Source organism: Pygoscelis adeliae, unplaced genomic scaffold (assembly GCF_000699105.1).
Source record: "Pygoscelis adeliae isolate BGI_AS28 unplaced genomic scaffold, ASM69910v1 Scaffold154, whole genome shotgun sequence".
Lineage (NCBI taxonomy): Eukaryota > Metazoa > Chordata > Aves > Sphenisciformes > Spheniscidae > Pygoscelis > Pygoscelis adeliae.
Genome location: NW_008825113.1, coordinates 5,033,693 through 5,047,862, shown reverse-complemented (window position 1 = coordinate 5,047,862; position 14,170 = coordinate 5,033,693). Strand labels below are relative to the sequence as shown.

At 41.6% G+C, this 14,170-nt stretch overlaps 1 protein-coding gene across 1 annotated transcript in view; it reads left to right on the top strand.

Annotated features, from left to right (window-relative positions):
* Window positions 1-7,183: 7,183 nt before the first annotated feature.
* The window catches only part of TMPRSS2 (transmembrane protease, serine 2), a 12,964-nt gene continuing 5,977 nt past the window's right edge, over window positions 7,184-14,170 (top strand). Inside the window, exons 1-6 of the mRNA XM_009328042.1 lie at window positions 7,184-7,251; window positions 8,101-8,296; window positions 8,613-8,696; window positions 10,148-10,267; window positions 12,135-12,264; window positions 13,354-13,464. Of these exons, the coding sequence (XP_009326317.1) occupies window positions 7,237-7,251; window positions 8,101-8,296; window positions 8,613-8,696; window positions 10,148-10,267; window positions 12,135-12,264; window positions 13,354-13,464 (656 nt within the window). The 5' untranslated portion in view covers window positions 7,184-7,236. The remainder of the gene's footprint in view (window positions 7,252-8,100; window positions 8,297-8,612; window positions 8,697-10,147; window positions 10,268-12,134; window positions 12,265-13,353; window positions 13,465-14,170) is intronic.

Below are 14,170 nucleotides of genomic sequence, written 5' to 3'. Positions count from 1 at the left end.
GGCGGCGTCTCCCGAGAGCGAGAAAAGGAGGTGCCGGCTGATAAAATCGAGGGGGCACGTAAGCTCGCCCCTTTCAGCGGTGTTTCCCTCTGCTTTACCCGGTTGCCCCCTTCCCACAGCCGGTTTCTCTACTGGTAGGTGCAGTGCGAAAAAGTAGCGCTTCCCCGCCGACCGGTGGGTAAGGCAAGACGGGAGCTAAAGTAGCGCAGAAGAGGTGAATGGGTGTTGTGAAGTGAATAACGCCATCCGACGAGGTGCAGGAGGAAAGGTGCGGAGCGCTCTACGCACGCCAACACTGTCCCACCTCGTACTTCTCGAGGTGGAGGCTGCCCGTTTCTTGCCGTTGTGACGAAGGGAGACATGGCACTATGAGATTAGGCAGCTTTTTCAAGGTCACAGAGTGAGTCGACGCTCATGCGGAGAATAAACTAGAACAGCATCTAGTTCTGGGGCCTCCTCATTGTGTATTAATGTCACTGTTGCTTTAGTTTCTTGCAAAAGCGCTAATTTCTGGTTACAGTTGTCCCAACTTGTCAAGTAATTTTGGAAGAGTAATTTAGTTGGTAGAGTCCCTTCCCATGGGAGCCATATCATTGAAACTTCTGGGCCAAAACTTTGAATGATGAAATCAACCCCACTCTACACCTCTCCTCAGGTGGCTTTACTGATGACCACGGCTTACCTGGACCTCGGGTTTCTGGGTGGGTGGGTGTCAGTTAATTTAAGAGACCATTCTCACATTGTGCCTTTGTCCTCAGTATCCCTGTTTGCCCTGAGTAAAGTGACACTAATGCCTTTAGCGCTTTAGAAAGAGCCAAAGGAGGCAGCTTTACCTCTGAAGGATGATTTGCATCAACTAATGCAGTGTTAGGTGGGGGAAGAGATGGACGTTGGGTGTGGCATAGAACAATGAAACTGGGAAATGATTGCAGTTGTGGCTGTTACCTACATGTATCAACGTAAATGTAAAGCCAAAAGACAGGTGGACTAAGATAAAATTTGATGTCGAAGTAGGACTTAACATGTCTTCTTTCCTTTTTTTCATTCTTAAACTGTTAAAAATCATACTGCTACATAGAAAAGTCAGGCTAGAGCAAATCCATCATGGTAGTCTAGCCTGAAAATGGAAATAAGTTGAAACTATGTTCCTGGATGTTGATGGAAAAACAAAGCGAAACAGCATTCTAGGATGCTTGTCAAAATATTTCTCTTGGAGTTGCCGCTCCTGGAGATAGGGGCTCTTCCTCCTGTGTCAGTCACGGGTCGGTCCACATGGAGTAGTTCCAGTACCGCGGCTGTGTCCGTGCTACTACATCAGTACTTCTCCCATGTCTTTGATGCGTGGATCCCTAAACCTGTCTCTGGCAATACGGGCCTCCCTGTGGAGTGAATTCAAACCTCCTGCCAGCAGGCTTGCTTTTCTTTCTTATCTGCCATAGACCCCTTGGAAGTGGTTTACAGCTCCTCAGGATCTGTAGTTCGCAGGTTGAAAACAGCTGACCTGGACAAATATCTAAATAAGACTGATTTGTTAACGTTGCTAGTTTTTATTTTTCTGTGGAGTGGGTACCTACTGGTACTATATTCATACAATATTCATTTGCAACTCAAATGAGGTGAACAAATATTCTTGAGAGCTTTTTTTTCCTTGCCAGGGACTTTCAGAGCCATAGACAGAGACTTGAATTTTACTGTCAGAAGATGAAGTTATTTGGTTCTGCCATGGAAGGAGAAGGGCAGAGGCAGAACCGAGGATGTAGTGTAGGGGAAGAAAGCATCCAAGTGCCAGGCTGGCTGTTGCATAGCAACACTGTGATCTCTGCACGTGAGGTGGTGGGTGCTGTGGGCAATGGCTGCCTCTGGAGTTGTTGCCTGACCAATAGGTCCATCTCTACCATGCCAGCAAATCTGGTTCTTCTGGGCCCTTGGCCCTTTCTGTTTCAGAAATGTTTTTTTTTTGTAGGGTCTTCTGCCACACGTCATCCGCTCAGCTAGGCAACGACTTTTCAGCCTCCTTTCCCACCCTACCGATCCTAACAAAGGCATGTGATGTACTTGTGATAGGCCGAGTTTCATGGTAACATCTGTTTTCAGAGAAGACAAGTAGATGACCATTTGTAGTATGAATACAGCATCCTATAACTGTTTAAAATGAGACTGCTACACTCAGAGCTTTTTAATGCCTTTTTTTGTGTGTGGAAGTAGTATTAATCTTGGTTTGCTGGCCTTGGGAATACTGTTGGGGACTTTATTTGGGCTGCTGGTAGGGCTTATCAAGAGGCACTGTTTTTTGACACTTGTTGGTAAGTAGTTCTACAGTTTAATGGTATTTTGCGAGCTAATCTAGAATAGCCTCAAAGCTATTTCTTAGGAGATCTAAGAATGCCAAGGCTCTATGTGTGGCAACCTTTCATATAAACATTTACATAGTCTCGTATAGTTCTCTGCAGGATGTGTATCGTTACTGCATAGGCACGCCAAGTAGAGCTTACCTCTATTGAGAAGGTTAGCTGAAAGGCCAGGACATTGGAAGAATCTGATTTTGATGACTTTGAGACATTCAGTTGCTTGTCGGCTTGTCTTTGACCCTTTCCAGAGGATAAGTTTTAGCCCGTGGAGTGAATTACATTCACTTTTTTTAATCATTGCAATAAAAATATTCAGTGCTACTTCCTGAAGAAGTATCAAGGAAATCTTGTTAATGAAATGAGATGAAAATTCTTATTTAGTCCCTTTTCTTTTTCATACATAACTAGATTTTTTTTTTTAACCTTTCTATACTTCGTTTGCAAGTCATGATAATTTTTAGTGCTGCTTGTTAAACAGGAACCTTGACCGTGTGTCTTTTCTCTTGTCCAGGTAGCAGAGGCAGAAATCACCCAGTGTGTGAAAAGATCACGTCAATGAATCTGGAATCACCTCTTTTCTTGTTTTCTCTCTTCTTATTTTTTTTAATTGCCCCTCCTCCCGTTCCTCCCAACCTTTGTATCATGGTTATATTGTGTTTAAGGTTACACTACTGAAACTTCTAGGTGGTCATAAAATGGTTGGGAATAAAAAAAAAGAAAGCATACTTCCTTTCTAGCATCATCAACAGAAGCCATAATTTGTTGGCTTGCCCTTTTTTAAGGTTGAGCTTGCACTGGAATTACTACTTTGCTATCTGAATGAGTTTTGCCAGTTTGTTCATTTGCATGTGCTGTATTTCTTTATCTCGATAAAGGGAACTGCTAATCTTTTGAATGTGACACTGTGTTAGTCAGTGTTCACGTAGAGTGGATGCTTTTATGCTTCCTCCTTTTAGAAGCTGAACTTGACTTCATGCATTTGGCTTTTAACTGTTCTGTCCTCTCCCTTCTTCCTTGTTTGCATGTGATTGCCTTTACGTAGGTCTAACCGTGAAGAACCAGTTTGGTTTTTTTGGTGGTTGTTTTTTCAATTGTTGATAGCTATCATCGAGCTTAGCAAACAGCTAATGATGTTTCTATTTCAGGAAATAGCACAAAATATATATTGAAGTAATACATAAATGCAGGAAGCATACTGTTGCCAGTATAACTCTGGCTTCATTGGCTGAGTTGAATTCACAGTGTTACATTAGGGTATCGGAAGGTAATTACTCCGTCCTATTGACTCAGGCATCTAGGCATGGAAACAACATGCAGTGATCCCTATATAAAAGCTTGTGGAAACTAATATAGCTAGCGGTACTTGTGGAACTCTGTGCCTCCAAAGCATGGTACTGCTCTTAATTAGCAGTTACGACATGGTGTGTACTAAGGAAGTACCGTTATTATTTCTTGCATGGAGAACTAGGGTAAAAGCCAGCAAGTCTGGTTTCATTAACAAAATCATGGTTAAATCTTTAGGGTTTCTTTGCCTTTTGTTCTTTCTGTTGTCTTTTGGGGATGTCGGCTCCTGGCTAGCGAAGGACACGCGCAGTATAAAGGAGTCGTGACCTGATGCTGCTGTAAGGAGGCAAAAGCGGAGGCTCACCTTCGCCCAGCGGTAGCGAGGTGAGGGGCTTAGGAGGATGTGGCGGTGAGGACCGCTTACACCTGAGCAGCACGACTGTGTGCTTGGTGCTTTTCCTGTCCAGGGGACAGAGTGGCTGTCACTGTAGCAGGGAGGAGGACAAGCCTCTGGAGGACTAATAGTCGAGGAAGTCTATATTCAATTAAGTAGTATGTTATCAAATGAAGTGCAGACCAACTCTACTGCAACTTTTGCTTAAATATAAAGAATTGATTGGCAGAAATCCATAGAAAAACTAAAAAAGCTATTGGATTGAATTTGTTTTGAATTAATCTAATATTTTCAATTTTTTTATTGTTGGTTGTTTGTTTTTTTTTTTTTTTTCATTCTGACAACTTTTATTGGAAAAAATGATGTGTTTTTTTAATCTTAATGACCCACGACAGAACTTTAATTGTAACACTCCTAAGGCATATGTGAGAAGAAGCTAAAATATTTCAAGTACTAGCTGCGAGCTGTGAGGCAGTACGTTTCACTGTATTCATCAGTATACTATGTCAGTGATGGCTATACGTTTTATGCTCTTTCTATCACCTGTCATTAGAAACAGTAGCATCTTTTCTTTACTTTCAGAAACAAAAGCACACTTGATTTTGGACCTTCTGTGTTGCTGGAGGTCTAAATGCTGGTTCTGTTCCATCCATACTGGAGTAAACTGTAGTTTTTGAAATTCAAGGGCTTGACTGCATATGAGTGACAGGTCCCTTTCATTATTTGGGTATACTTTTTCCAAAGCTAGAAGGTGTTAGCAAGCTGACCTGCAAGGCTCTGGCTCCCTGGGCCCTGTCTCATATCTTTAAGCCTGCTGCAGGGGTGAGCTCCATCCCTGTTTCCTTGCCTGGGGATCTCTGTACATTTTAACTCCACCAGCTCACTTTAAAGGACTCTTGAGGTTTGTTTCTTCAGATACCCAGTCAAGTGCCATTATAACTCGGCAGACATCAGGAGGAATGACTGGCAGTGGGAGGGAAGGATAGCTGGGCGTTCCCACTAAACTCTTCTGCACTAGAGTGCGTTTATGATACTTTCATGTGGGATCTATTTCAATCTGTCTGATGTGTGAGGTGAGTTAGAGGCCAAAGTGTTGGACTGAGATAAGATGGACCAGTCTCTTCTAGCTCTGTAGTTGTTGGGACGGGGAGTGTTTGATGGGTCAGTTTGTTTCTCCATGACCCAGCTTCCTTATCTGTGAAGTTGTTGCAGTACCCTGATGATGTATTTGTAAAACATTTTGAAGTGTGTCAGTGAAGCATGTTTAAGAAAACTAGATTATATCATTATTGGTTGCTACACATCGATTTTTGCCTTAAACGTTTGCAAACTAACAGAGGCCCGGTGGTTTTGGTTTAATCTGTTTTTAATACACTGGCAAATGTGTATGTCTAATACCATGGAAATCTGTATGTACCTATGACTTCGCTGTGTTTTGTGGTGTGATAACGGGAAACTGTTATTAATCAGAAACTGGAGGGGAAATAGATTAACAAGAACTAAATGGGGAGCGGTGGTTGAAAGCCAGTTAAGCAAGAGATATTTTTTTCCTCAGTTCATTTAAAAACAAACAAACAAACAAAAAAAACCCAAAAGAGTGATGAAGACTGTCATCTGCCAATTTGCAAACCCTTTCAAATGGTAATGTGAAAAATATTTGGGTTTTTCTTTGGTCGTAGTACCTGTTGGCTTACCTCACAATCACCACCTAGTATTCTTCTGTCTGCTGTCACTAAACTTCCTAATCCTTTTTCCCCCCCTCCTTTTCAGAGAAGAAGGAACAAAAATATCTTCCTGCAGCTTGTTACTTGTCTTCTAAGTCTGGTTAGAGCCATACTTTCCGACTCTGCTGTGAAGACCTGGGTAAGAATGGATGCGACATAAAGCAGAAGTCCTAAATCCTGAGTCACCAATCTGATGGACTTACTGTAAGTAGGAGTAAGATTTGTTTTTCACCTGTCTGCCATGCAAATAAGCATTTAACAGTGCATTATTATTTACTTTTTTCTGCTGGTGCTAATAAGCAAATACCAGAATCAGCCTTCCTAAACTGTCACAAAGTATTGGCACGCTCAAGGTGCCAAGCTGCTGTTGAAATCTGCTTCAATGACATTTGCAGTTCAGTTTTGGGTGAGATGACACCTTGGTACAGGTTCTAAAACATAACCTTATACTGTGGGCTGAATTATGCTGTGTCGTAATGCAACTGCTCTTTATAGTCGTGGCTTTCAACAGGGGTCATGGCAGTGTGCCTGCGTGCAGGGTACTGCTCTGCAAGCTGGAGAAGGGTATTTCTCAGTGCGTGACTGAGGCACTTCCTAGGCTTTTTTTCACGTAGAGTAACTTTATGAGAGGACTCAATAGATTAAATTATTTATTAAAATGATTGCTTTTGGAGGTATATAACTGCCTATTTTAGAACTGCGGCAGCAAACATTTTGTGTTTCTTGTGTCTTTGCTAATCTGTGGTTTTACTTAATGTTAATGTTTAACTTTAAAATAAACTGTTATATGCTTGAAACATTGGATGTAGCTCCTCTATTTTACTCTATTTGAAAAACTTTCGTATTGGTGTGGCATATTGTTTCCCTGCCATGCTTCTCTCCCTGTTTTTGGTGTGGTGGCTACAACACATAACTGTTTGCAATGCAGAAGAGTGAAAAAGATGTGGTTTGTGGGGCTGCTAGCTGTGGCGTTATCAAATGAGTTGGTTGAATTTGTATTTCCCAATGCTTTGTTCATGTTCTCGTTTCTGTGTCATAAACCTCAGAGCGATACATGAGTAAGTGTTGAGAGAGGCAGGAGGACCTGAACTTGGTACTGACACCATGTGGGTTGTTGCCAGGATATTCTTTAACTCTCATTCTGTCAGCAGAGTGAGCACTAACTTAATCTTCTCGGTTTGTGTGGCGCTCGTGTTAGTGAATAGTTGCCACTGTATAATCCTCAAGGTTGTATTGAGAGGCTATTGAGATCCGATTTCATGCTGCACCTTAATTTGTATCCGCTCTTGAAATACTTCCGTATTTTTTTTTCCCCCCAGATTTGGCATTTTTCCAAAGAAAAAAACGACAAGAAAGGTGGACAAAGCTTCTGGTTGTGATTGTTTTCTGGTTTTGTTGTTGTTGTTGGATTTTTATATATATATATATAGGTTCACGCTTTACTTCCGAGCACTTGAATTGTTTTGGTGCTGCTGACAAAGGAAAGATGACCTCTACTGTAGTAAGTAAACAAAATATTCCCCTCTGATTTTTTTTTTAATGAGGTTTTATTTCTTTACAAGTAACAGCCTATTGAGAGATGTCCTGGTTAACAAGTCTTTTAAAATGTGGAGTATTTGTTGTGTTTTCTTTTGTGCAAAAAGGGAAAGATATACTGTGAGGCAGGTGTAAGAGGCTTGAACTAAGTAGCGTTTCAAGTGCTCAGATACTCCTGGGAGAGATTTATGCTTTTAAAGCTTATTTTGGAGGGGTAGATTGGAATGACTTCTAACTAGTTCTTAAAGCTCTTCCAGGATAAATATTCCACAACCTGCTGTAGGCCAGTGCGTTTCAGAAATTGCTTGGTATACCTGGTGTTGTCATAGGACAAAACGGGGCAGTAAGCATTTATGCTAGAACCGGACAACTGCACACACAAAGGCTGTTACTCATCAGCATTTCTTTCAATGACGGTACTGCCTAAAACTGTCCTTGCTGCTTATTTCTACCCTGTCAGATGTTCCAGTGCGATGGCTTGTGTGGCCAGCTGGAGGACTGGGCTCAAGAATTCTTCTTAGGTTGAGTTACTTCGGATCAGGAAACTGAGCTCTTCATACGCCTTCCAGTCTCACTCTCTGTTATTTTTATTATTCCAAGTGTGGGGTATTAGGCATGTACTTTAAATCTCTTTCTCCATGTAAATTGGAGTCACTGGTATGTTTATGCATGCGTGGTGTATTTCTGCATTGGCAGAATTACTTAGTAGGGCTCTGAATGTAAATGGCATTTGAAACTTATTTTGTCCTAATTGCAGTCTTGCCTCCTGTTTTTCTTTTTCTCCTGTTTCCTTCCCCTCAACATTATCATTTAGGGTCCACCGCCATACTATGAAAATCATGGCTTTCAGCCAGAAAATGTCTATTCTGCCAGGCAGCCAGTAGACGCTAACCCGTATCCACAGTACTTCTCAACAAATGCTCCATCAGTGCCAAGCTATGTCCCAAGGGTTGCTACCCATCAGTCGAGTAGGCCAGTAGCACGTTCATCTGGGAGAACATGTGCATCAAGTAAGTTTTGTCGGGATTTCTTCCAATTTTAGACTTCAGGTCTTCCAACGTAAGATAACAAATAAAAGGGATCTTCCCTTCCAACTCCTGTATCGAAGAAGCCACCTCCCTGTCCATGAAGAAGTAATAGCTGGCTGGGATGCCAGTGTAACTGGACAGGAACCTGGGCAATTTGGAGGAAGGGTGGTGGAATGGAGAAAAGTCTATCTGGCAAAAAATGTCTGTGTTTAATGTCAAGGAAATAGATAGTGCTGGTGGCTGGAAATTACCTTATTTGTGAACCGAATTTCTCTTTTTCTCCTTGCTTTCATTTCAGGTGTGAAGAAAGCCATAGTCATTATATTATCCATTTTACTAGTCATTTGTTGTGCAGTTGCTGCTTTCTTTATCTGGTATTTTGGTAAGAATTTTTTTTTTTTGGTTCTGAAAGCAAAGTTGTATTAAACTTTTAAAGTTAGAAATATACATTCTTATCTTCCATTTTATGCTGAATTAAGGACAGGAAAGTCTTTGTTACCTATCTCCTGGGAGATGAACTAATATTGCTTTCTAATGGCTCCGTTTTGTTTGTGTGGGTTTGGTTTTTTGTTTTGTTTTGGTTTGTTTTTTTTTAATGAACAATGCTGCTGTCACTTTCCTTTCCCTTCATCAAGTAAGTGTTTTTGACGTTAAGTGATGTCATCAGCTTTTTGACTCTTCTGGAGCGGCTTATTCAGGTGGCCTCTCTGGAAAGCTCCAATCTATCTGGCAAAAGCTGGTGCAGTACAACTGTACAGCACTGTAGCTGTTAGTGAAGAGTAGTTTGACCTCTTACAAGGGTTTTTGCACTGGGGGATAGCTGGCATGTGACTTTGCGTGGCCAACACATTCTGCAGTGCATTTCATTAGGGAAGTCACTGCTGAGCATCCTCTCTGAAACGGAACTATGTTCCAAGTTTGAACTTCGCTTAATTTCAAGTGAAGGAAGAAGGTTGAAGTAAATTTGTATACCTTAACTGCAAGAGTGTAAACGGCCAAGATATGTTTTATTTTAGTAAAATGGGATGTCTCTTGGAGCAGAAGTAATTCACGTCCGTTTATTTGTTTCTGTGAGGCTTTTGCTTTGAAAGTGTGTTAATGTGTGAGCCCAGTCTGTCTCACCATTGTAAGCCATACCGCAGATGATAGGTTTGCCTTGGAAGTCATCCCCAACCGGGGTGACCGAGCTCTGAAGCTGGGCTAGAGCAATTCTGTTCGGCTTAGGTGAAGTTTGTCCTGTGCTATCTTAATTTCCCTTTCAATGAAGGCCGCTTTTCAAAGGAAACTAAAAAAACAATTTGCTATGTTTTTAGGAGCCTCTCCTTTCTGATCTGTGCAAGAAAAGAAAGGAAGAGAGAAGGGAGTTCATTTAAAACTATTAGGATGACACTTTGTGTTCTTAGGGTTTGGTTTTTTTTTTACTCACTTTGATTTATACAGGGTGAATGTAATCTTGTTTTAAATGGCAGTGAAAGCAAAAGGATGCAATTGGAGTAATTGCTTTCTTCCTCCTTTTCTGTTTATAAGTGTTATGCTTTGTCAGTGTAAAACTGACTCCTTTTAGACAGCTTAGTGGTGCTTGCTTATTCAGGGGAGGCAGGGGACAAAATCCAATCAGCTGCATCAGTGATGTAATCTCACAAGCGATGTAAAGGACAGAGCAATACATCTTCTGTTGTGTCAGGCTAGGTCTCCTCCCATCTCTGAGTTTAAGAGCTCTTTCTGATGTTTTGCTCTGTCAAAGAGGAATACTCTTTAAGATGAGAGTTGGCAGTAGTCACCTGAGGCTAAGCTGATATTCAGCCTAACGGCTGTGTTGCTCTCTCCCCGCAGTAGAGAATCGTTGTCTCGGCTCCTTAATAGAGTGTGGATCTTCAGGACTGTGCATGCCGCCCTCGCAGTGGTGTGATGGAGTGAGCCACTGCCCCGACGGGGAGGATGAAACCCGGTGTGGTGAGTGCCAGCAGTCAAGGGAGGTGGGACCTTCAGCCAACTGCAAGAGGTTTTGAGCAAATTGCCTTGTCCAAATCTTGCCTAAGTTACAATAGGGCCATTTTAGCCTAAGTTATATCTCTAAAATGGTTGTCCTGGTTTCGGCTGGGATAGAGTTAATTTCCTTCCTAGTAGCTGGTACAGTGCTGTGTTTTGGATTTAGGAGGAGAACAATGTTGATAACAACTAAAACATGGGTGTGTTATGTGGTGCTGCTTACGCTAGTCAAGGGCTTTTCAGCTCCTCATGCCCTGTCAGCGAGAAGCTGGGAGGTGGCACAGCCAGGACAGCTGACCCAAACTGCCCAAAGGGATATTCCATACCATGTGATGTCATGCTCAGTATATAAACCGGGGGGAGTTGGCCGGGGGGCGGTGACCGCTGCTCGGGAACTGGCTGGGCATCGGTTGGCGGGTGGTGAGCAATTGCATTGTGCATCACTTGTTTTGTATATTCTTTTATCATTATTTTTATTATTTTGCTTTCCTTTTCTGTCCTATTAAACTGTCTTTATCTCAACCCATGAATTTTTTTTTTTTTTCCCCTCCGATTCTCTCCCCCATCCCACCGCGGGGAGGGGGGGTGAGTAAACGGCTGTGTGGTGTTTAGCTGCCTGCCAGGTTAAACCACAACAGTGGTTTAGGATGTTTGAGCACTTTGAAGCCTGTGTCTAGATATTCAGTTTGTTTCCAGTCCGATTGAAAAGCTGAAACAAAATGACTGACTCAGGGGTTTGAGGTGGCTTAACTTTGAATCAATTTTTAATATATTACCTTTTAATTTGAACGGGGTTTGTGCAAAACAATGTAACATTGTCTCTGGAATGAATAGTCATCGTTGACTTCTTAGTAGAACTTCAAATGACAACACAAATCTGGTGGTCTTCAGTCAGGCTCGTCTTTTTCCACATATTTTGCATTCCTCGTTCTCCCAATAACGCTTCAACTACTTCATAACTCATTTGTGTAAGAAAGCCTGGTCTGATCAGTGTTTCCAACTGAAAAGATGCCAAGGGAAGCTTTAGTGCAGAGCTGAAGGTGGAAACATCATTGATTTGTCCGTTCCAAAGGTGTGGCATCTTGTTTCTAACACCTGTGCTGTGCCAGTGCCACTCTGGAAAATGCTGGCTGTGCTCTCACTATCTCTCTGGGAACTTTTATTCTGCACGTGCCTCATGCAGGGTTAGCATTTACTGGCATATGCTCTAAAGCTGTTCCTCTCCATTTGGTTGAATAATGGATTTTGGAGAAGCTTGTTCAATCTGTTCTTTTGCTTAAACTATTTTATATTAAATTCTTGTGCAAATAAATACATAATGGGGCATGGAATGTCAGAGCTAATTGCTCCTTATTACATTCTTGCTCTACAAGCACTTGTCTGAAGAAATTTGGTGTATTAAGATATAACATATAAATGTAGTAGAATAGATTGTATTTTGTTTATACACAATATACAATATATTAAATGTATGATTGTGTAGATAAAAGATAAGAAAAGACTGGCTATTGCAATCTTTCACAGTGGGAGAATGTGAAAGAGAATTTTGAGCATAAAAGCTGAATGAAAAGATGAACACTATATTGTACACTTGCATTTTTAAACTGGTAGTTCTTAAATTGCCTTACACGAAAGAATTAAGTCATTGCGATATTTCTATCTACTTGATATTTACTCAGAATTTGAGTAGAAGGCAGCATTAAATTAACACCAATTCATACATACAAGCAAATATTACGGGTAACAATACTTTTAAGTAGAGAAAGAGCAGTGATATAGCATGTGTTGTTCTTGGTTTCTTTTTTTTTTTCCCCCCTTCTGTTTCTGGCAGTTAGACTTTTTGGACCAAACTTTATCCTGGAAGTTTATTCACCTGTCAGCAAATCCTGGTATCCTGTTTGTCAAGATGACTGGAATGACGATTATGGGAAGATTGCATGTAAAGACATGGGCTACAGTGTGTAAGTCTAACCTTCGTCAGCATTTGCACATACGCAGAAAGGTTAAAATTTCCGTCTTGCCGTTTTTAAGAACGCGTATCTGAAACAAAAAGCAGTTGGTGATCTAGTTCTTGTGAACCCAGGTGGGTCCGATTTTAACAATGGTAGCTGTTACAGAACCAAAATGAAACGTTGCTCCAAGTAACGGGGTCTGGCGCGCATGCAGCGGTTACTCAGGGGGGTCACTTGTATCTAATACATTTACTCACAGCCGTGTTCCAGAGCTCACTTCAGTTAGTAGCAGATCATTATAATTGCTCAATAATATCCAGTCTGACTTAACCTGTCATCACCAGTATTACTGGAAAGCCTCGGTCTTCTGAGGACACAAGTAACACCAGCTCATGTGGAAGATTGCCATAAACATTCGTGGCCCATAGTGCTGCCCACGTTCTCCCCACATAATGCCGTAGCCTAAATTCTTCTGCGGTTGAAATACTTGATGTTGCCTCTCTCTGATACAGTTGGCAAATGCTGTCTTCCGATATGTGTGCAGTAATGGAGTGAATTTATTGCCCAGGCAGGCAGAACTTGTCTGTGCCCACGCTGCGTCGTGGTGCTCTGAACTAAGGCCTCTGAACCGGCAATGACCCCAGTAGTTTCAACACCAGTAAGACAGCCCAGCAGCAACTACACAGAGCTGGTCCTCAGCTAGAAAGCCTGGCAGAACAGCAGCACTTGTCGTCCTGTCGTCCCACAGAAACGTGGCTGTCACGGCTTACTGGACCTGAACTCAGCTATGCTGTGTAAATGTACCAGCAAAGGCATGTCTTCGTCTTGCCCTGTTTCATGAGGCTGAAGATTCCTACCTTGTATGCATATTAGATAAAAATACTATTTTAATCTAGTAACTGTTTGATGGGAAACAGAACTTGACAAATGTTTAAAGAATCTGAGTCTTTGGCACTGTACTACAACACTGGCATTTAATTAAAAAAAAACCAACATATTTTTAGTGGTGTTCACGTCAGAAGCTCTAGCTTGGCACAGTTTATTGCTTGTTTGAAAACTGAAACTACTGGGTTTCATAATAGACTTTCTGTTTTGCAGAGATACCTATTACTACAGTCGAGGAGTAGCAACTGAGGTCAGCTTTAAAAGCTACATGAAGCTGAACACAAGTGCTGGGAATATAGACTTGTACAAAAAGCTGTATAGCAGGTATCTTTGTTTAATACAAAATTCTTTCCTTTTATCAGTGGTCTTTTTAGCTGCTGTAAGAGATGTAGCTTCTGCCCATAGCATAATGCAAACACATTTTTCAATGGAGATTGTTAGGAAAGAGACTTTGTTTTTAATCTGATTGCAGCAACTGCTCTCCCTTCTATTTAAAAACGCAGCTGTCATTTTTCCATCGTTCCTCTCCTTTTTTAAAAGCAAAGATGTCCCATCCTGTTCCCTCCATGCTGTCTAGAAGATTGCCATGTCAAAGATACTTTTCTAAGGCTCTTTGACCATCAACAGGAGTTTCTGTACGGTGACAATAGCTACCAGCTGTAACACATTCACAGCAGCTGGTACAGCTTTTTTTTTCAGTCACATGAACACACAGCATGCAAAATGGATCTTTCACTGTGGAAAATATAATTTTTGTTCTCATTAAACAACTCTGAAATGTCCAGTTTCTAAACCTGTAGACTGCCATGCCTGCAAAGTTCCCGTGGCTCCCTTGTTTAGGTTCTTCTACAACTACTTCATAAATCAGCTCAACTTTTTGTCATGCTGTTCTTCATCTTGCTCCTCGATAGGCTTACAAACCTTTTGTACTGGTGACTGCAGTCTTCCACATGACAGTTCTGGCGAATGCAAGAAATGGTGGAGGCCAGATGGTTGCTGGTAGGGTAGATGGAGAGAGGGGAAAGGAGGG